Below are 22,492 nucleotides of genomic sequence, written 5' to 3'. Positions count from 1 at the left end.
TCCTTAAAATGTCAATGGCTTTCATCCCATAATGCTTTCATGAATACAATCAGAGAGGAAGCGCAGATAGATATTCATGGCATGAGGCTGGCAGCATACCATGGAGATTACTGGCGGTTGACGACAACCCTCACCCTCATCGAATATTCAAAAAAGTATTAAAATAATGAGATGTATGCACCAATCCAAAGAAAGATAGGCGGGAGGAAGCGGTTAGACATGTTTCTTGTCAGTATATCCATATTCTTTGATACACCTACATTCAATAAAGGTACCCACAATGCCCTATGCAAGAATTAACATGGCGTCTATGGTGCTGTTTTGATCCGTGAATGAAAACAACAAAATACTGAGCAGGAAGATTAAGAGAAATTAGACGTATTTTAGAGCTAAAATCTGCATGTTACAGTAAGGCATTGTATATTATTTTTCATGTTCTGGTGCTTTTGTCGTGTGTCAGTTTTATAGGGTCGGGTGGCTAGTCAAACACTTTATAGAAAGGCTTACTACCAGCCGCTGGCCAGCTAGCGGATAGATGGCTAACTTGCTAGCTAGCCATTTATCAGGTACTTCGATTTACGAGGTGGCTAGTTAGCTACCGTTAGCAAATACAAACATTTGTCAGGTAGCTAACAAGTCTGCTCTAGCTGCACGGTATTTATTTGTCTAGCTGTTATTTTAAATGTCACTTGCCCCGTTTGTTTCCATCTGCAGTGTGTCTCGCTACGCGAGAAGGCCCTTGCAGTATATTGTGGGTTGGTTTCGTTTCATAACAAACACAAGTGCTTCAGCCTAGGTTTTTTTCTCAGCTAGCCACTCTTCGTTATATCGTAATAATGTATATTTGCAATACAATTCGCAAGTTATATTACTACCCTTTATGCACCAGTCTAACTACTGTAACCCATATGTGTTCATAACTAGGATGTACTTGTTTTGATCAGGCCTTTGTGGCTTCATTGCAAGCTAAATGTTTTGCCACTGGCTACTTTCTCAGTTCTTCCTAGCAGATGCAGAATTAGTTCAATATGCTATGTTTTGATAGTATTAAGTGTCTGAATAGTTTAAGCTATTGTTCTTTTAAGATCAATGTAAGTAATGCCAAAAATGTATGACTTTCATCTCTTCAGATTTTCATTGGACTAGCTGCCTCCCCATCCTCAATAGAGAGTAGTAGTTAGTTCTCTTCAGCCCGGGTGAGGGAGAGGACTGGATCGTGGCATGGAGGAATCAAAAAGCCCCCTAAAATTAATCAAGCCCTCACGCAATGAGGACAGGGGAGCCACAGCTCCATCCTCCACCAGCTCCAGGTCCCTGAAAGAGACTCCAGTGACACAGAGAGAGGGGTCTGGCCCCAAGCCTGCCACTGCCTGCCGGAGCAAGGAGAACATCACCACAGCCAGGGAGGACCATAAGGACCAAGGCAGTAACCGTGGGACAGGCAGAGCCTCCACGGCCAGCCCTCAGGACCCAGGGAGAGGGAAGCCTCGCAGGCTGACTGGGAGGACCAGCTCTGGGGAGAGGAGGAAGGGGAAGGTGGGACTGGGAGGCCAGCAGCAGGCTTGGCAGGGGGGTGATGCTAGGCCCATGGTGGCTACAGACAGGAGTCCGGCTGGTGGAGGGAAAGACACAGGGGCAGGTACGGTGGCCACCTCATCTGACGAAGTCCTTACTGCACAGACCAAGACCCCCAAGATGGGGCCGTTGAAGGAGAAGTCACCTGGTGCGTTATTCTATACTTTAGCTACATAACTGTTTAATGTTTGAGCCATTTGCTGCTATAATATGTCTGTGTTAGAGTCCTGTTGCAGTTTTTTGTTTGTTATATAAAAACTTCCTGGTCACAACATTTGTTATCTACATGCTGACTGTAAGTGAAGAGTTGGTTTGTCTGTGTTTTCAGGCGTGAAGGCCGTTGCTGTGTTGGAGACAGGGCAACCTGCTGTGGAGGGGTCAGCGGTCGATGAGAAGGGTCATGGGAGGAACATGACCTCTGAGCAAAAGCTGGGTCTCAGACAGGCTGAAGATCGCCTCTACAGAGACTACATACACAGACTGGTCAAGGTGAGGCGAGAACATAAGTTACTTCAGTTTATCAGTTGTCTGTATTTACAGTGCCTTCAGAAAGTATTAACACCCCTTAATTTTTTCCACATTTTGTTACAAATTGGGATTAAAATGGATTTAATTGTCTTTTTTTTGTCAATGATGTGCACAAAATACTCATGTCAAAGTGGAAGAAAAAATGTAACATGTTTTAAAGATGAGTAAATGCTAATAATCCGTGATTAGATAAGTATTGAACCCCCTAAGTCAATAGATGTTGGAATCACCTTTGGCAGCGATTACAGCTGTGAGTCTTTCTGGGTAAGTCTCTAAGAGCTTCACACACCTGGATTGTTTAAACACTTCAAGCTCTGTTGAGTTGGTTGTTGATCATTGCTAGAAAGACATTTTAGCCTTGCCATAGATTTTCAAGCAGATGTAAATGAGAACTTGTTCTCAACTAGCCTACCTGGTTAAATAGAGGTAAAATAAAAATTCAAAACTGTAACTAGGCCACTCAGGATCATTCACTGTCCTCTTTTTGTAAGCTAAGCAACTCCAATATATTTGACCTTGAGTTTTCAGTTATTATCCTGCTGAAAGGTGAATTTGTCCGCTAGTGTCTGTTGGAAAGTGGACTGACCCATGTTTTCCTCTAGGATTTTTCCTGTGCTTAGCTCTTCTATTTATTTTGATCCTAAAAAAAACTCCCTAGTCCATGCAGGTGACAAGCATATCCATAACGTGATGCAGCCACCACCATGCTTGAAAATATGAAGACTGGTACTTGGTGATGTGTTGGGTTTTCCCCATACATAATGCTTTGTATTTAGGACAAAAAGTTTGCAGTGTAACTTTAGTGCCATATTGCAAACAGGATGCATGCTTCGGAATATTTTTCTCATTCTTTTCATACTTATTGAGTCAATACATTTCAGCTTTGAGTTTTTTATTAATTTGTAAACAGTTATTTGAAGAAATCCACTTGGATTATTGTGGGATATTGTGTATAGATCAGTGGCACAAAATCTCAATTAAATCCATTTTAAATTCAGATTATAACGCAACAAAATGTGGAAAAAGTCAAGGTGTGAATACTTCCTGAAGCCACTGTGTTGTCTGTAACAGTTGACTGGAATTTGTGGACACAACTTTACATTTTAAGGCAACTTCTTAGGTCAGATGTCTTATCAACTTGTTGTTTGTTGCTGAGAACCCTCCACCAGGAATAACAATGTTAATAGTCAACAGTTCAACACATCGCTGACGGGTTTAAAAAAAAATAAAAATAATTTGCACGTGTACAGTGAGGGGCACTATCAGTGACTGGTCTCTCACATATATAATTGGTTTCACTGCTTTCTGTCTCTACAGCCGTCTCCAGAGTACCCTAACTTCCAGTACCTATGCAAGCTATGTTCAATACACATAGAGAACATACAGGGGGCACACAAACACATCAAGGAAAAGAGACACAAGAAGAGCATCATGGTGAGAGAAAAAGTTAGCAACTTTTATTTATTTTGTCATAATTGTCATGTTCTCCAACAACTGATGTGTACTGTAACTTGAAAGAAAATCCTAGGTTGTTATTTCCATCTTTGTTATTTCAGAAGTGGAAATGGTTAATTGAGGTGGAGCTTATTGGTGTATCTGTATACATTCTTACTATTTTGCTGTTTCCTAAGGCTACGTCGGCCATTTTGTATCTCCCCCAAATCCCAAATTCTGTCCACATTCTCTCCAATCGATTAGACGGTGCCATTAGAGGGGATTTGGATTCACCCTGCCTTTGTCCCTCTCCCCTGTGTTGTGTTTAGGAGAAGCAGGAGGAGAACGAGCTGCGTGCGCTGCCTGCCCCCTCCCCAGCCCAGCTCAGAGCCGTGGACGCAGCCGTCCTTCAGGTCACCCAACAACATGGTATCTCTGACCAGGACTTCCTGATGCGAAAGGAAGTGGTCACCAGGATGGAGATCATCATCCAGCAGCACCTCTCAGGTAACCAAGTATTTCTATCCTCCCGTCTCCTTCCTGTCATCTAGACTGTTCATCTGCCATGTCTAGATGGTTGAAAGTAGCTCGTTGTAAGTATCGGCCTACAGGAGTGGCAAAGGTTCCCAGGGTGGCAATAAACAAATAAAATGCAATAGTAGGGAAATGGTATGAATGACATCCTGTTGAATGTATGGCATGAATAGAATACTGTTTAATGTATGGTATGAATAAATCCCTGGTTAATGTATGGTATCAATAGATCCCTGGTTAATGAATGGCTTTTGTTGCCATTATTTTTCTTTTCAGTTTGCGCCCTCCGCCTCTACGGCTCCTGTCTCACCCGATTTGCCTTCAAGACAAGTGACATCAACATTGACGTCACCTACCCCTCCACTGTAAGTCTTGTCTGTTTCTTAACTTCTTATGGGCAGGTGGGACGGTAGCGTTCCACCTGGCCAACATCTGGTGAAATTGCAGAGCGCAAAATTAAAATTACAGAAATATAAATATTTAACATTCATGAAAATACAAGTGTTTTACATCAAAATAAAGCTTAATTTCTTGTTAATCCAGCCACTGTCATATTTCAAAAAGGCTTTACTGCAAAAGCACACCATGCGATTATCTGAGGACAGCGCCCCGCATACAAAAGCATGAAAAAAATGTTTCAACCAGGCAGGTGCCTGAAAGTGAGAAATAGCAATATAATAAATGCCTTACCTTTTAAGTTTTTCTTCTGTTGGCACTCCAAAAGGTCCCAGCTACATCACAAATGGTCATTTTGTTCGATTAAGTCATTCTTTATATCCATAAAAACTCAGTTTAGCTGGCGTGCTTCATTCAATAATCCACCGGTTTCCCTCCTTCAAAATCAATCCCAAACGTTACCAATAAATTTATCCAAACAAGTCAAACAATGTTTATAATCAAACCTCAGGTAACCTAATATGTAAATAAATGATACAATTTAAGACAGAGAATAGTATATTCATTACCGGAGATAAATAACAAAGAAAGCGCTTTCATCCACGCGCATGGAAACACTACAGCCAAAATGGGAGCCACTTAGAAAAACCACAAGTTCTAGCTAATTTTTCCAAAAACCAGCCTGAAACTCTTTCTAAAGACTGTTGACATCTAGTGGAAGCCCTAGGAACTGCAATCTGGGAGGATTTTGCCTCATAATAAACATGACAGCAATTGAAAACAGTGGTAGGCTGAAATGTTTTTTGGGGGGAGGATGGTTTGTCCTCTGGGTTTCGCCTGCCATATCAGTTCTGTTATACTCAGACATTATTTTAACAGTTTTAGAAACTTTAGAGTTTTCTATCCAAATCTACCAAATATATGTATGTCCTAGCTTCTGGGCCTGAGTAACAGGCAGTTAACTTTGGGCACGCTTTTCATCCAGATGTGAAAATACTGCCCCCTACCCAAGAGAGGTTGACAACTCACTAATGCAAATTATAATTACGCAATTGCCAGTTTATTTGCTACACCACCCTGTTCACGAAAATGGTTTGCTCCTACAGACAGTGAGTCACGTGGCCTTGGCTTGCTATATAAAGCAGGTAGACAGGCATCCAGTTACTGTTCGATTGAACGTTAGTGGACAAAACAAGTGACCTTTGAGTGTGGTATGATCATCTGTGCCAGGTGTGCCTGTTCCAGTGTCTCAAACGTCCTCCTGGACTTTTCACGCATGACAGTGTCTAGGGTTTACTGAGAATGGTGCGACAAACAAGAAACATCTTGTCAGTAGCAGTCTTGTGGGTGAAAACAGCTTGTTGATGAGAGGTCAAAGGCGAGTCATGCAAGGTAACAGTCGGGCCACAAATGGCGCAGAACGGCATCTCGGAATGCACAACTCGTCGGTCCTGGTCAGGGATGGGCTATTACAGCAGACAACCACACCGGGTTCCACTCCTATCAGCTAAAAACAAGAAGAAGCGGCTCCGGGGGGCATGCAATCACCAACACTGGACAATTGAGGAGTGGAGAAACAGTGCCTTGTCCGACGAATCCCGGTTCCTGAGTCAGGATCGTCGAAATCAGCATGAGACCATGACCCCATCCTGCCTGGTGTCAACGGTACAGGCTGGTGGTGGTGCTGTAATGGTGTGTGGAATGTTTTTTCCTGACACACGTTAGGTCCCTTGATACCAATTGAGCAATGATTCAATGGCCCGTAGAATTCAGGCTGTTCTGGAAGCAAAGGTGTGTCCGACCCAGTACTTGGCCATTGAGTGTAAATTGGCCACTGAGTGTAAATGCGAAGTGTGCAGGTGTTAAATGCAATGTGGGTGCAAGTCAAATGATTTTAAGATCAGTGGTAATCAACATAGGAAACAGGAGGGAGGTTATTCAAGACTATTGGGACACTATTGGCCTTGATTTGCATTATTGCCTTATTGTCAGTCTGTATCGGATGATCTCTGATCGCTTTCACCTTGATTGTCTTGGATATGATTTAACTGATTGGGTATATTTATCAGTTGGAGGGATCCAATAACCAGTGAATGATTGGACTCCTAGACAGGACACTAAAACAGGACTCAAATGAACTGTGGACTGAATATGATTTGCCTCCACTCCTATTAGGTCTTTGGGTTCTAGGCTGGGGCCACAGTTAAAGCACTTTGACTGCTGCTGATGATGCATAAACTGCTTTATGAAGACATGTGATTGAATTTAATGTGATAAATGTTGATGCCTTGACTCTTAATAATAAATGTCATGTTTTTGTCTCTCTAGATGACTCAACCAGATGTGCTGATACAAGTATTGGAAATCGTGAAGAACAGTGGTGTGCTAAACACACACACACACACACACACGCACACACACACGCAGTGTTGAGAGAGACTGTAAATTCAGCATGAGAAGCTATATTGAGTTATTTGTTAGCTTGGAGAGCTCATATTAACCACCTCGAATGACGGTTATGAGAAAATAAAATGAATAGAAATCCGAACTAATGCACAGTAGTTTTAATACAAACACCTTTGGTAAATTAGATTGTTTAATCCTTTTCAGGTTTTAAGCTATGTAAATTAGGTAGCCAGCCAAAAGATAATTGTTGGGTTTGGGAGCAGTCAAAGAATGTTGGCTTTTCTTTTTCCAGCTCAATATTCTGAGGTTGAGTCTGACTTTCACGCCAAAGTTCCGGTAGTGTTTTGCAGAGATGTCAACAGGTCAGTGGAAGGTTAATTCTACTGTTTTCTATGAGCTCTACTGTTATCCATTTACAACCTACTTTTGTGAAATATCCTCTGAGTTAGTTGTTCCTGGGTGCATTTTGAATTCCTGGGTACAGCATAGCAAAACATTTCGCAACAAAATAAAAATGAGAGTTCCTTATTGGACAAGTTCAGGTAACCCATCTCTGCTTCAGTCCGTTTTCTTCCGTTTGGTGTCTAATGAATACAACCCTGATCAGTGTGTTGTATCTCCACAGTGGGTTGATGTGCAAGGTGAGTGCAGGTAATGATGTGGCCTGCCTCACCACAAACCACCTGGCTGCCCTAGCTAGACTGGAACCCAGACTGGTGCCTCTGGTCCTGGCCTTCCGCCTCTGGGCTAAGGTAAGGCTGGTCTAGGGAAAATAGTATTTTATGGATACCAGCATATGATATAAATAGCATCTGTCTAGTTGACGCTAGTGCTTTTAGCGGAAATAGCAAATGTAACTAAATGTATTGGCATTTGATGACTGAACTAGCATTTATGTGTAGAGTGGATTTCATTGTAAATTATATGGTTGCTTTACCTAACTTAGCATATTGTCGCTTTAGTGGTTTTGATGACGACAGCCCCTGACCAGAGAGAATGTGTTCTTAATGACTTACCTGATTTAAATAAAGACTATCGTTTGTGTGCTTGTTTGTCCCTCTAGTTGTGCCACATTGACTGCCAGGCAGAAGGGGGAATCCCGTCCTACTCCTTCTCCCTCATGGTCATCTTCTTCCTCCAACAACGCAGAGAGCCCATCCTTCCTGTCTACTTCGGCTACTGGGTAGGTGACACCACACAAAGGTCGATATTTTATTAAAATAGTCACCATTATTGCTGCACACATTTGAACTGATTCATTTTCTTTCAGGTCATTTTTTTTGCTTTTGTTTAAGATGTTTTTACTGTGCTTGTTGCTGTTTTTGTTAATGCTGTTTATAACTTTATGTGGTTGATTTCAGATCGAAGGCTTTGATGTCAAGGCTGTGGATGAGTACCATCTGACAGGGATAGAGATGGATATATTTGTGGGGTGGGAGCACCGGCCCCCCAGTACAGAGGGACGGGGGGACGGCAGGGGGGAAGGAGGGAAGGTCAAGCCTGAGCAGAAGAAACCAGCTCTGAAGAACCAGCATACAGAGGGAATGGTGAGTACTCTCGACAAGGCTTTCATTTTCTTTTTCAAATTAAGTTTTCATTCAAGAAATGATATGACTGCACATTGTAATATGTTTCTATTCTGCAGTGCTAAAAGCAGAGTTCTTCAAAGGACTGAGTGTACCCCTTTTTTCAGGAGGGCTACAAAGCATTGTATTGGTGTGTTAGCTAGACTGATTACTCACCATATTTCTTACACCAGTCCATTTCCTTTTTTATCAATGCCACCTATGGCGTTGAGTGCCTCTGTTCTTCTTTGTGGTTACTGTCCATGTAGTCTTAGGCTTAGTTCATATGTCCCATCTCACTCTGTTCCTGCTCTGCTCCCTCTCAGACGCGCCTGGCCCTGGACCTGGGTAAGGGGGTGTCCCTGGGCCAGCTGTGGCTGGAGCTGCTTCGGTTCTACACTCTGGAGTTCGCCCTGGAGGAACGCATCATCAGCATCCGCCTCAAAGAGCTCCTCTCCAGAGAGATGAAGAACTGGCCCCGACGAAGGCTGGCCATCGAGGGTAAGACTGAGGGAGAGAGACCACTAAACAGACAGGTTGGCCATCAAGGGTAAGACTGAGGGAGAGAGACCACTAAACAGACAGGTTGGCCATCGAGGGAGAGACTACTGAACAGACAGACAGGCTGGAGAGGGAGACGGACCACTGAACAGACAGGCTGGCCATCGAGGGAGCGACTACTGAACAGACAGGCTGGGGAGGGAGATGGAGACGGACCACTGAACAGACAGGCTGGCCATCGAGGGAGAGACTACTGAACAGACAGGCTGGGGAGGGAGAGGGAGACGGACCACTGAACAGACAGGCTGGCCATCGAGGGAGAGACTACTGAACAGACAGGCTGGGGAGGGAGAGGGAGATGGACCACTGAACAGACAGGCGGGCCATCAAGGGTGAGGGAGAGACCACTGAACAGGATATTCAGAGTTGAAACATATAGAATGTTGCAGGTAGAAATGTAATGAATAGAGCTGACATGATCAATCAATTATGGCATAATGGGTGGACCGGCAACCATTGTGAGTGTACCCATAGGAGCAAAGCAGGAAGTGTACCTATCAATTTGTGCTGTGATTTGTTGATTCAACTCAAATGTCATTACAAACAACACATACAGTGCCTTGCGAAAGTATTCGGCCCCCTTGAACTTTGCGACCTTTTGCCACATTTCAGGCTTCAATATAAAGATATAAAACTGTATTTTTTTGTGAAGAATCAACAAGTGGGACACAATCATGAAGTGGAACGACATTTATTGGATATTTCAAACTTTTTTAACAAATCAAAAACTGAAAAATTGGGCGTGCAAAATTATTCAGCCCCTTTACTTTCAGTGCAGCAAACTCTCTCCAGAAGTTCAGTGAGGATCTCTGAATGATCCAATGTTGACCTAAATGACTAATGATGATAAATACAATCCACCTGTGTGTAATCAAGTCTCCGTATAAATGCACCTGCACTGTGATAGTCTCAGAGGTCCGTCAAAAGCGCAGAGAGCATCATGAAGAACAAGGAACACACCAGGCAGGTCCGAGATACTGTTGTGAAGAAGTTTAAAGACGGATTTGGATACAAAAAGATTTCCCAAGCTTTAAACATCCCAAGGAGCACTGTGCAAGCGATAATATTGAAATGGAAGGCGTATCAGACCACTGCAAATCTACCAAGACCTGGCCGTCCCTCTAAACTTTCAGCTCATACAAGGAGAAGACTGATCAGAGATGCAGCCAAGAGGCCCATGATCACTCTGGATGAACTGCAGAGATCTACAGCTGAGGTGGGAGACTCTGTCCATAGGACAACAATCAGTCGTATATTGCACAAATCTGGCCTTTATGGAAGAGTGGCAAGAAGAAAGCCATTTCTTAAAGATATCCATAAAAAGTGTCGTTTAAAGTTTGCCACAAGCCACCTGGGAGACACACCAAACATGTGGAAGAAGGTGCTCTGGTCAGATGAAACCAAAATGGAACTTTTTGGCAACAATGCAAAACGTTATGTTTGGCGTAAAAGCAACACAGCTGAACACACCATCCCCACTTTCAAACATGGTGGTGGCAGCATCATGGTTTGGGCCTGCTTTTCTTCAGCAGGGACAGGGAAGATGGTTAAAATTGATGGGAAGATGGATGGAGCCAAATACAGGACCATTCTGGAAGAAAACCTGATGGAGTCTGCAAAAGACCTGAGACTGGGACGGAGATTTGTCTTCCAACAAGACAATGATCCAAAACATAAAGCAAAATCTACAATGGAATGGTTCAAAAATAAACATATCCAGGTGTTAGAATGGCCAAGTCAAAGTCCAGACCTGAATCCAATCGAGAATCTGTGGAAAGAACTGAAAACTGCTGTTCACAAATGCTCTCCATCCAACCTCACTGAGCTCGAGCTGTTTTGCAAGGAGGAATGGGAAAAAATGTCAGTCTCTCGATGTGCAAAACTGATAGAGACATACCCCAAGCGACTTACAGCTGTAATCACAGCAAAAGGTGGCGCTACAAAGTATTAACTTAAGGGGGCTGAATAATTTTGCACGCCCAATTTTTCAGTTTTTGATTTGTTAAAAAAGTTTGAAATATCCAATAAATGTCGTTCCACTTCATGATTGTGTCCCACTTGTTGTTGATTCTTCACAAAAAAATACAGTTTTATATCTTTATGTTTGAAGCCTGAAATGTGGCAAAAGGTCGCAAAGTTCAAGGGGGCCGAATACTTTCGCAAGGCACTGTACAATTGCATGAACCACATCAGTTAACATACTTTACCATGGAAATTATTGCATCACAATACTAGACAGCCATTGCGAGTGTACCCATGAGTTTACCTGTTAAATTGCCTAGGTATGAATAGCTTAAAGTAATGTGGTGGAGTCAGAATCAACTTTTATTTCATGGCTAGTTATTTTAGTCAGTTTCTACACACCACTGCTCTACCACCTTTAAACTTATCCTCCTCTATTTCTTCTCAGATCCGTTTGCCCTGAAGAGGAATGTTGCCCGCAGCCTGAACAGTCAGATGGTCTTTGAGTACGTCCAGGAGCGCTTTCGTACTGCCTACAAATACTTTGCCTGCCCGCAGAGCAAGGACAGGGACACAGGAGGGCGCCAGAGAGGCAAGAAGACATGCAAACTTGGCGACATGAAACCGGAGGAAGGAGAAGAGGTGGCTGAGAAGAGTGGAGGTGGAGTGCGCAATGGGAAGCAAGGGAACAGTCTGAGCTCTGAGACAGGACAGAAGGAGGATGATGAGGTTGAAAGTGATGAAGAGGATGGAGCAGAGCGGGCATTAAACGCTGGCCTTATGGACTTGGTCCTCAGTGAGGGGGACAGTTCTACAGATGGGACTGGAGCTGAGCCTTCCGCTACCCTGGAGTATTCCTCCGCCTCCCCCTCGCCCCAGAACGGCCTGCTGGACAGTGATGAAGAGGGGGAAGAGGAAGTTAAGCCTGTGTTTAAGATGCAGGGACATATTGCACCAGAGGACCTGCATTATATATTTGACAGGATGATCTTCACAGGAGGAAAGGTACCTGTACAAAATGCTTTTTTGATTGTTTTGAATTGGATAATGAAAATTCTAGACTTGCTTTGACAGAAGTTTAGTGTAAGTTCCAGAATTAAGTTCACAGGCTTTGCTTAATTATCTTTATTTATCTTCTCTGCAGCCTCCTACAGTCGTGTGCAGCATCTGTAAGAGAGATGGCCATCTGAAGGACGATTGTCCTGAGGACTTCAAGAAGATCGAGCTCAAACCGCTGCCTCCCATGACCGATCGCTTCAGAGACATCCTGGATGGCCTTTGTAGACTCTGCTACCGTAAGTCATTTGCTGCTTAACATCATTCTGCTGTCTTGTTTGAGTGATTATGTCCAGATTTTGTCCAAGCAGATCTTCTATATTATGGAGCTAAGACATGTCTTGAACACTACACTGGTAAAACCTGTATATATAGACTTCACATGCACAAATAGGAATACTCAAACACGTTAAATCTACTTTTTCTGATTGTTTGTAGATGAGCTGTCCCCCTCTCTTGGAGAGCAGCAGAAGAGAGAGCAGGTCATGGGTAGTCTGGAGAGGTTTATACGAAAGGAATACAATGGTACGTACAGAACTGAATTGCATATGTAACAGCAGTTTACAAGAATATGGAACTTACTATTCTGTGTAGTACCACCTCGGTATTATAAAACATCTATGATATCATCACACAGACGAGGCCCAGCTGTGTTTGTTTGGCTCCTCCAAGAACGGCTTTGGTTTCCGTGACAGTGACCTGGACATCTGCATGACCTTGGAGGGCCACGACACCGGAGAGGTACGTGGGCTCACTGTGATTGGTGTCCATTTTGAATATTGAAACTCATTACCGCAGGTCTTTCTCTCCCCAGTCATTCTGAGATGTATATCTGTCTATCTCTCTACTCAACAGAAGTTGAACTGCAAAGAGATCATCGAAGACCTAGCCAAGGTGCTAAAGAAACACGCAGGTAAGAGGTTCTTTCATAGCACATTACATTGACCCCTTTCAGGATGCGTGGTTTGACTACTTGTTATGAATGCAGACTGTCATATTTTGTGACTTGGTGATTGATGACCTGTGTTTTCCTCTGTCAGGTCTGAGGAACATCCTGCCTATTACGACAGCCAAAGTGCCTATTGTGAAGTTTGAACACAGACCGAGCGGACTGGAGGCAGACATCAGCCTCTACAATACGCTGGTGAGTAAATGGAGATCATTACTTAACGTTACAGATAGCCATAACAAGGACTGGTAAGGGACAGAGTACTATCATTGGGTAACATGTCCTTTGTAAGTCAAGCTAAGTTGCTGTGTAATCAGTGATTGTGTACTATCCATCTGTATGGATTCATTGGCGTCGCTCCTCTTTCAGGCTCAACACAACACCAGAATGCTGGCTACCTACGCGGCTCTAGACCCGCGCGTGCAGTTCCTGGGATACACCATGAAGGTGTTTGCAAAGCGCTGCGACATAGGTGACGCGTCCAGAGGAAGCCTGTCATCCTATGCATACATCCTCATGGTGCTCTACTTCCTGCAGCAGAGAAAGCCCCCCGTCATCCCTGTTCTCCAAGAGGTACTGTTCACTTACCCTCTGCTAACCCTTGTTACAGGTCCATGTCAGTCAGTGTGGTAGCCAGTCAGTGTGGATGTAGCTGACACCAACAGAACCCACTCAGTCTTTGTAAAAGCTTTAGGAAATAACCCAATGTCCACCTGTTCCTTAGATCTTTGACGGACATACTGTACCACAGAGGATGGTGGATGGTTGGAATGCCTTCTTCTGTGATGACCTCGAGGAACTGGTGAGTTAAGTCATCAACGCAACTGAATGTAGCAAATCTTACACACACCTGCCTCTCCTAAATGATGACCTTGAATACGTTTGTTGCTTTGCTTACTAGTCATTGTAGTCTAAAGCGTTCTATTAAAGAGTTCTGATAAAGCTCGCTGTCCCTTGTCCTCCCTCATAGCGTCGTCATCTGCCAGAGCTGCAGCAAAACCATGAGTCTGTGGGGGAGCTGTGGCTGGGCCTGCTCAGGTTCTACACCGAGGAGTTTGACTTTAAGGAGCATGTCATTAGCATCCGCCAGAGGAAACGACTCACCACCTTCGAGAAGCAGTGGACCTCCAAGTGCATCGCTATTGAAGGTAGTGAAACTTTCCTTCTCACTCACATGGTTGTGATGATGAAAGGACCAATTGATCACTGGTTACTTTTTGTTTGTTCCTTAGATCCCTTTGACTTGAATCACAATCTTGGTGCTGGAGTTTCTCGCAAAAGTAAGTGAACTATGTCTCCTCAGTAGGGTTTTAACATTTCAGGAACTTCCAATAAATTCCCTAGTTTACCCGAAATCCTGGTTGGAGGTTGTCAGGAGATAATGAGCAGGAAATCCGGAATTCGCCATCCAGGATTTCTGGAAAATCACAGAATGTATTAAGAGTAAGGTGGCAAAACTCTCAAGTTATCCTTATCAGGCCAAGTATGTATCATCTACCACAGTATTTCAGTGATTATGGTCTGTGCTCCCTGTAGTAGTTCAGTGATCATGGTCCCCAACACACCCCTTCTCTGTCTCTCCTTAGTGACTAACTTCATCATGAAGGCCTTTATCAACGGCAGGAAGCTGTTTGGTACTCCCTTCTACCCCCAGCCTGGCTTGGAGGCGGTACGGCACACACTAGATACAGGGCTGTATTCAGAGTGCTGATATAGGATCATTTTTGCCTTTTTTAAATGATGATGAACAAGAGGGGGACCTGATCCAAGATCCGCACTCTGAAACCCGTTGTAATTATGGGCATTGTCGCCCGGGCTGTACACTGTTGATGTCAAATTATTCCATTTGTCTAACATTGTTTCTTCTGTGGTGCAGTACTACTTCTTTGACTCCAAGGTGCTAACGGACGGGGAGCTGGCACCTAATGACAGGTGCTGTCGGGTCTGTGGCAAGATCGGCCATTATATGAAGGACTGCCCCAAGAGACGCAGGTACACTGGGAGAGAACATCAGTGAGTTTCTTTTGGAACTAGCGTGTGTGTGACAGACCTGGGTTCAAATACTATTTGAAATAATTCCAGGTGGGAGGGCTTTGCACTTTTGAGACTTTTTGTTGCATTGGTTCTGTTGGAAGACGAGCTCAATCAAGCACAGATACAGTATTTGAAATGATTTATAATAGTATTTGAACCTATGTCAAGTGGTGGCTGCATGTTTGAGTGAACTAATCCTCTGCTTCTGTGTGCGTGTCTGTCTGAACAGGGGGATGAGGAAGAAGGAGAACGAGAAAGAGGAGGATGTGAAGGAGGGAGACGATCATGAGCTGCGGGAGCGTCGCTGTTTCCAGTGTGGTGACATGGGTCACGTACGGAGGGACTGCCAAGAGTACCGTCATCTTAGACAGAGAGCCGCAGTGGGACTAGGTACGCACACACACACACCTGATCGAGGGTGTATCCGCTGGAAGAAAACCGAAATTAAACAGGGAGGGACCTACCTGAATTTGTCCAATAGAAACTCCTGTTTTCGTTGCCAAACCGTTTTCTGTTTGGAGTAAACTGTTTCCGTTGCAAAGGGTTTTGCAACTGTTTGCTACCGTCTTGGTCTAATAATTACACCTCTGGGGTGAATTCATTACGTAAACAGTCTACCATTTGAGAAGCAAACAGAGCAAAACAAGAGTTTCATTTGGACAAATTCAGGTAGGAATGTAACGATTCACCGATACGCATCGGTCCCCAATTCAAATGTTTAAGATACAAGTGTATCAGTCTGCGGACCCTAAACCGATCCAATTGTAGCATGCATCAGTCAGATGTCATTTAGGTTGTCATCTGTGCGCTGATTTACTGGAATAAAAGTAAGCTACCGGAGAGACAACTGGCTGTTGGCCTCCCTGCTGAACAGGGCTTAAAATTGAGTTTATTTTGATTGTTCAGGTTCACCATCAGCAATATTTTTGATAGTTTTGCTTCGAACAATCAGTGTAAAGTTAATTATTTCATAACGAGGACGGCAATCACTTTTTAAAAATATATTTTTTTACCTCGTTTGCTCCCCAATTCCGTGGTCTCCAATTAGTAGTTAGTCTTGTCTCATCGCTGCAACTCCCATACGGACTCTGCGAAGGTCGAGAGCCGTGCGTCCTCTGAAACCAAGCCCCACTGCTTCTTGACACAATGCCCACTTAACCGGGAAGCCAGCCACACCAATGTGTCTGAGGAAACACCGTACACCTGGCGACCGTGTCAGCGTGCATGCGCTCGGCCTGCTACAGGAGTCGCTAGTGCGCGATGGGACAAGAACATCCCTACCGGCCAAACCCTCCCCTAACCCGGACGACGCTGGGCCAATTGTGCGCCGCCCCATGGGTCTCCCGGTCGCGGGTGGCTGTGACAGCCTGGGTTCGAACTCAGAATCTCTAGTGGCACAGCTAGCATTGCGATGCAGTGACTTAGACCACTGCTCCACTCGAGAGGCCAGCAATCACTTTTGCGAGTCGCACTGCATGGCCAAAACTAGAGACGACGAGAAGATCAATCTGTAAAAACGGTTAAAACCATTTGATTTTGAGATGGGAGTGAAATCCAAAGTTGTGCTATATATTCATTGGGTATGTCAGAGCTCATTTGTAAATGATAAATATTAAAAGCTCAAACATGAATCTGCAAAAAATAACAAGCTCAGACAGATCCAGCTCCAAGAGTCCCATTAGCAGCAGATTTTTAATTTAGAATGGAAAATGAAGGTGTTTGTGCAACAAATGTTAGTGTATCGAATCGTATTGCACCGAATCGCATCGATTTGTTCTGTATTCAAACCGAATGGCACCGAATCACATCGATTTGTTCTGTATTCAAACCGAATGGCACCGAATCGTTTCAAACTAAAACTTATCGTTCCTGTATTGTACAGTATGTAATTGTTGATTTAAAGACCTGTGTTTTGTCATGACTACTACCTCCCAGCAGAGGACAGCAGTGGCTCGATGACTGAGTGATGTAATGGTTTGCTTCCGTTTCCTCCAGTTCCCCACATGGTGCAAGCCATGGTGAGCTCCCAGTCCATCCCCATCCCCCAGCCTCCACAGGACCGCCCCGGACGCACCAGACATCCCTCCGAATGTGTGAGTACAACTCGGTGTTGTCTCTCTCCCTGAGCCACCCTAACCATGTTCAAACATGCTACAGCTAGCTTCTTTATCTATCAGTACAGACCTCTATGTATGGTGATGCCATTTAATTGATTTCTCTCTTTCCCTTCCTGACTTTCCCTCTACATCCTTACCCTGCTGTCCCCCGCCCCCCTCCTCAGTCTGATTCCCACCAGACTCCGCCCTACTCCCCCCAGCCCAACCTGTTCTCCCAGGGTTCCAGCCAATCCTCCAGCTCCCCCCAATCCTCCTCCTCCAAAACCTCCGCTGGAGTGGGACCCCCTAAGCAGCCCCAACACCCCCAGGTTCCCCTCTCTCTCTTCGGCTTCCCTCCCTCCCACCCGGGCCAGTACCACCACTCTGCAGCTCTCACTGCTCTGGGACTGCTGCCTTCCCACCACAACCAGCACCAGTCACATCAGTCCCAGGGGCACCAGGTTCATCACCAACACCACCACCCCTCCAACTCCTGGCCCATCCACAGCCCCATCCTCCAGACTTCCAGTGGCCCTGGTGGGCCCTCCCCGCCCGGCCTTAAATTCCCTCTGCGCCAGGCCCCTGGCCCAGGGAATGGGAACACAGGGCCAGGTGGCTCTTTGGGGGGTGGCAGCCCTAGCCCTATGAACCTAAACGACCCTAGCATCATCTTCGCCCAGCCGGCGGGGAGGCCCATGGGCCTGGGAGGAGGGCAGGGACGGGACAGGCACTGGCACAACCACCTGGCACAACAGGGGGCAATGGTGGCTAACGGCACTGTGGGGAAGTCAGGTACACACTGGGTGGCTCCGTCTCTGTCTGGGCTCTTTCTGTCTCTGCTAGTTGTCAGAACAGTCTGTCTTTGTTGGTTTGTCTGACTAACTGGTCAGATTCTGTCTTTGTCTTTAGCAGTAACTGTCTGTTTCCTTGTTAACTGTGCTGATTGTGTGGTCAGGTAAGAAACACCAGTGGTTTTGGGCTACACACTTAATTCACTGTGCACTTAAACTGGTGCTGGGTCAGAAGGATGATATCAAATTATTGTGGTTGGCTGAGCAGTTTCTTGTTTAAATTTTCCAATTATGTTTTGTGGACCAAATTTAAAGACCTCCCTTTCCCTGTAGACCCAGGCTACAAGACCCAGTTTGGGGGTGTGAGCCAGCAGGGTTCTAGGACCTGGGAGCACAGCAATGCGGCCCACTACTCCCTGTCCCCGTCCTGGCCTTACCGCATGCCACAGAACTTCATCCAGCAGGGCAACGGGGGCTACCCACAACCCGGCAAACCCTTCATGTCCCAAGGTAAGAGGCTCTGCGATAGAGAGATGCGAATTAGAGGTCTTCACAGTTTCAACAGATCCGAAATTCCGAGATCTCATCCGGGACCCAATCGGGTCCTGGCCCTAAAATCTGACTTTTGGCTCGGATCTGGGTCGGGTCTGACACAATTGCCACGGGTACCAGGTATGTGCAATTAAAATGTATTACCGATTGGTCCTGATTTGGATCGTGAAGATTGAGTCCTTTTTCATTGAAGTATAACGAAAGTTAGAGGAGAAAGAGAAAAGTGAAAAGAAGTCGACAAGGGGAACGTCCTCAGGGACAAGTTGTGATATTGTAGTTGACAAAGATGAGAAAAATGTTGGCACAGCCAAATGGACTGTGCAATTCGCTATTCAGGTTTGATGCATATTTCTACCTTATTTATTTTCATTTATCGTCCAGTCCATTATTGTTTATTTATTACTATTGTAGACCTATTTTAATTATCTAAACCAGTTCTTTTAAATTACCAATGCAAAAAGTGTTTCATTTTGTTGAACATTTTTTGTCAATGAAAACGTATCTATATTTTTGTGCCATGTATTTAGTTTAAGGCTAAAAGTAGGCCTGTTGTAAAAGAAATAGCATTAACCTATTACTGTCATTTGTTGGGTAGGCCTGCGGTAGGCAGTCACCTTTGGTATTGAATTTATTGCGGCAATATTCGTATTTTCCCGGTGAACAGTGACTGACTTTTGATATTACCCTAATAAAGTTAAGCAACTTTTGTGATCGTTTGGTGTGGTATGCCTATTCGGCTTAGGTACTGCAGACCTATGAAGGCAGTGCACACCGAGAGTTGAACTTGAGGTGAGGAAGAATGTTTTATGCCTACCTGAGTTACACCTTTAATCTAACAATATAATGCTTATCTTTATGAAAAAATATTTGGATAGAAAATGTACAAATAAAGCTACTGCGTCTGCCTGTATCTTTATCAATCTGACAAGGATTTAAAAGATGTCGGGAACATGGCGCTGGAGTATTGCCAAATCTCCCCCTCAGAATCCCCTCCCCCCCGTTCGCGTTCTTCATTGCTGCGACTTGCTTGCTAGTTGAGATTTCTGCTCTTCACTCCTTTGTCAGTTTAGCCTACATTCACTGATCTTAGTAGCAGAACGCATTTTTGTCTGCAGTTTTCGGTTTGGCTATTTGTTTCTGGGCGAACCCCCCCTTCAGCGCACACACCCGGGGGCGCCCCGTGCTACCCCCGGCAAGATGCCGCCATGGGCGGCTGCCCTTGTCGCGTACCTAAATCCGCTACTGATTTTTGTATTGGTCTATAAATAAATCTCTTTGCCAAAATGCTTCATCTCTCCCATGTCTTATTCTACTAGTATTTTTGAAAGTCTATGGATGATAATTCAGCCGTAGTTGTTCTGAAAGGTTTATTGCTTGCCAACATTTTACTCCCTTCATGTTTTTAATAAAACACACATGCATTAATTATTCATTTTTGGTTGCCTATCCTGACTTGAAGTTCTACAGAAATGATTTGACACTAGCCACAAAATTAAGGAAATTAGAAGGGGGGGGGGGGAGGGGAGGCAGGGGGGAGATTTTCGGCACAACACCGGCATACCTATCTTTTCTGTTGTTCTAGGGCTAGGCCTAAGCTCGTCTTTTTTTAAATATAAAAAAAATAAATTAATGTAATTTTGTATTAGCAAAGTATAGTCCATACGCTACACGTCGAAACACAACTAATCGTTTTTAAAAATAATTTGTTATAGGCAGTTTTTAAGGACACGCAACTGTAGTTAATTTGGCCAACATTGCTAGTTTATTGATGGCGCTGGCAGCGCCCAATTGGATATTTTAAATTGCTTTCTTTAGAATCTGAACGGGTGTCTCGGAACCTGAACAAGCATGGGTCTGTTTGAGTCAGTTTCAAACTGTTCTTTTCGGAACGGGTCGGTCTGTCCTTGAGTCCGTTCAGAACGGGTGTCCGTTTAAAAAATACAATTAATTATTGCATATCTGGTGGGGTGGGAAAGCCACGGATCCACCTCTCATTTAGTATAGTTTGTAATACTTCATTGATTGGTCTACTCTAAATAATTCTCCCCTTCGATTTTTCAAAAATGCCCCTACTGTAGTTAACTTTACTTCCTTCTTTGTCTTGGCCCCGCCCCAGGTTCTGTGGTGCACCCCAATCAGCATTTCCCGCTCCTCCCCCACGGACGACATCACGTCAACCTCAACTACATCCAGCAGAAGAAATGAATTGTGAACTCTGCTCCCATAGCATCTTCTTTCATTTAGGCGTTATGGTCCTTCACCCTGACAAAACAAAAACTATATAATCTTAACTTTGCATCATCTGGTCACAATACTTTTTAAAATGAATTTTATCATTTTTGTACAGTTTTTACATGTTTTGTCTCATTACATTGACTTGTAATACAAATGTAAAATATTTTAATACCCCCATTTCTGAAGGGGTCCAAAAAGTGTTTTTATTTTGTGAAAAGGAGGTAAAAATGATCCTTTATTTTTATTAGCTGTGTTCATACTTTGCTTGCTTAAGGATTAAAGCTTTGAATAGACATTTGTTCAAACAAAAAACAACATTTTAACATGCCCACTCCTATCAGATAATTATGTAGTGCCAAAAAGACCTATAGTAAGGGGAAAAAATAAGAAAACAATAAGAAAAAAACAAAGCCATAAAAAATAAATAAAGTTAAATCAAACATTTTGTTTTTGGTGACATTATTTGTTGACTGCAGACAATTTCTGTCATTTTCCTAGGCATCTTAAGTCTTTTCCTGTTTCCAATAGAGATTCTTAATCTGTTTTTATATATTTTTAATTGCATGCCCTGATATAGCCTGGTCAGGACCGCAAACCGGCCGCTCTACATACAATTCAGTATAGTATCAATACACAATTTATGATCGGTGAGTTTTATGATTTTACTCATTGTATGAGTACAGATGTTTACAATCCAGCTTTAGTAATAATGTCCAGACCTGCAGTTGCTCTACTACTAGAGCATGAGTTTAATCAGCAGGACATGGACTCTATCGACTTTTATAGCAAAGTCCCTGTACTATTATTATTCATATTGTTCATTGATAGTAAACTTTACTTTGTTTCACAGATTTCTGTTATTACATAATGGTAGTGGTTGTGTCACCAAAGTGAACCTTTTCCTAGAAAAGCCCCTGCGGTGTATTTACTCAGAACCAAACTGGCCTTAATGCTGGAGGGATCAGCTGAACTTTTCCAGTAAGGAACTCTTGTTTTCGTTGCAAACGTTTTGCAACAGTTTCCTATGGTATGCACTAATGAATACACCCCTGGCATGTGTTTTTCTCAATGTTCAATGGCAGGAGCTGTCCCACCAGTCTAGCAGTATAAACAAGCTCTTGTAGTGTATTGTCCTGCACTGATGGAAACCCTCTGAACTGAGCTTGGGCTCTCCCTCAAGGCAGTAGAAGTAGTCTGTACAGTCAGCTAGGACTTCTCCTATTTGCCTCAGGAAATAATAACCACCTATATTTCACTGCCAATTTAGTGTTCGTTCCCTTCCATACATTGTAGGGTTTCATTGTTTGATTTAGACTTTTATTTATCTCCTCTGTAAACACTCGCATCCTTGTGGGTGAGGGTCAAGTAATAGTGGATACAAATACAAATTGTAATAAAAATTAATCGGGACAAACTATTACTATAGTAATAGCTTAAACTATTTAATCTTGCATGGCACAAGACTTGGAACTGGAAATCACGCAGTTCTATGATCAGTGTGGGCAATTAGGGTATTTTTATTATAACACGTGTAATTTAGGTAGCAGCACCAAACATCGCCAAACTGCCTAAATTAAACTTGCTATAGTGCAAGTTGTATATGTACTGCAATGCATACGTTTGACTACATGCAGAAGACCCAATGTCACTTTGAATGCACTATGGGATATGCAAAACACAAATGTTCAATTTACACTAGTATAATACTTAATTTATTTTTATTTTATTTCACCTTTTATTTAACCAGGTAGGCCAGTTGAGAAAAAGTTCTCATTTACAACTGCGACGTGGCAATGCAGCGGGACATCAACAACAACA

The 22,492-nt window shown here is 43.7% G+C and overlaps 1 protein-coding gene across 9 annotated transcripts; it reads left to right on the top strand.

Annotated features, from left to right (window-relative positions):
• The first annotated feature begins 64 nt into the window (after positions 1–64).
• On the top strand, positions 65–21,114 carry LOC110524685 (terminal uridylyltransferase 4). 9 transcript variants are annotated; one of them, XM_090236161.1, is made up of 29 exons: positions 65–271; positions 1,131–1,723; positions 1,904–2,064; positions 3,421–3,537; positions 3,867–4,044; positions 4,348–4,436; positions 6,796–6,847; positions 7,166–7,235; positions 7,499–7,625; positions 7,937–8,056; positions 8,235–8,420; positions 8,765–8,939; positions 11,410–11,966; positions 12,106–12,256; positions 12,456–12,542; positions 12,655–12,758; positions 12,873–12,930; positions 13,058–13,161; positions 13,336–13,539; positions 13,691–13,768; positions 13,937–14,114; positions 14,199–14,246; positions 14,553–14,635; positions 14,843–14,979; positions 15,230–15,390; positions 16,996–17,093; positions 17,282–17,888; positions 18,221–18,397; positions 20,556–21,114. In XM_090236161.1, the coding sequence occupies exons 2-29, from the start codon at positions 1,222–1,224 to the stop codon at positions 20,642–20,644; spliced, it is 4,698 nt and encodes a 1,565-aa protein (XP_090092287.1). In that variant the 5' UTR covers positions 65–271; positions 1,131–1,221; the 3' UTR covers positions 20,645–21,114. The 9 variants fall into 9 exon arrangements, 7 of the variants coding, with proteins under 7 accessions (XP_090092287.1, XP_090092288.1, XP_021460220.3 ...); XM_090236162.1 differs by having other exon boundaries at positions 90–271; positions 14,843–14,958; XM_021604545.3 differs by having other exon boundaries at positions 183–408; positions 14,843–14,958.
• The last annotated feature ends 1,378 nt before the right edge of the window (positions 21,115–22,492 follow it).

The sequence above is a fragment of the Oncorhynchus mykiss genome, chromosome 5, assembly GCF_057628025.1.
Source record: "Oncorhynchus mykiss isolate SJ-2025 chromosome 5, ASM5762802v1, whole genome shotgun sequence".
NCBI classification, from domain to species: domain Eukaryota; kingdom Metazoa; phylum Chordata; class Actinopteri; order Salmoniformes; family Salmonidae; genus Oncorhynchus; species Oncorhynchus mykiss.
The sequence above is the reverse complement of the archived record's forward strand: the minus strand, read 5'-3'. Positions and strand labels throughout refer to the sequence as shown.

Excerpts from the sequence above, each read along its gene's own strand:
- LOC110524685 (XM_021604542.3), top strand. The coding sequence starts at position 1,222 with ATGGAGGAATCAAAAAGCCCCCTAAAATTAATCAAGCCCTCACGCAAT. Across the intron at positions 11,967-12,105 it reads TGATCTTCACAGGAGGAAAG|CCTCCTACAGTCGTGTGCAG; the intron begins GTACCTGTACAA and ends TCTTCTCTGCAG. Across the intron at positions 17,889-18,220 it reads CGGCACTGTGGGGAAGTCAG|ACCCAGGCTACAAGACCCAG; the intron begins GTACACACTGGG and ends CTTTCCCTGTAG.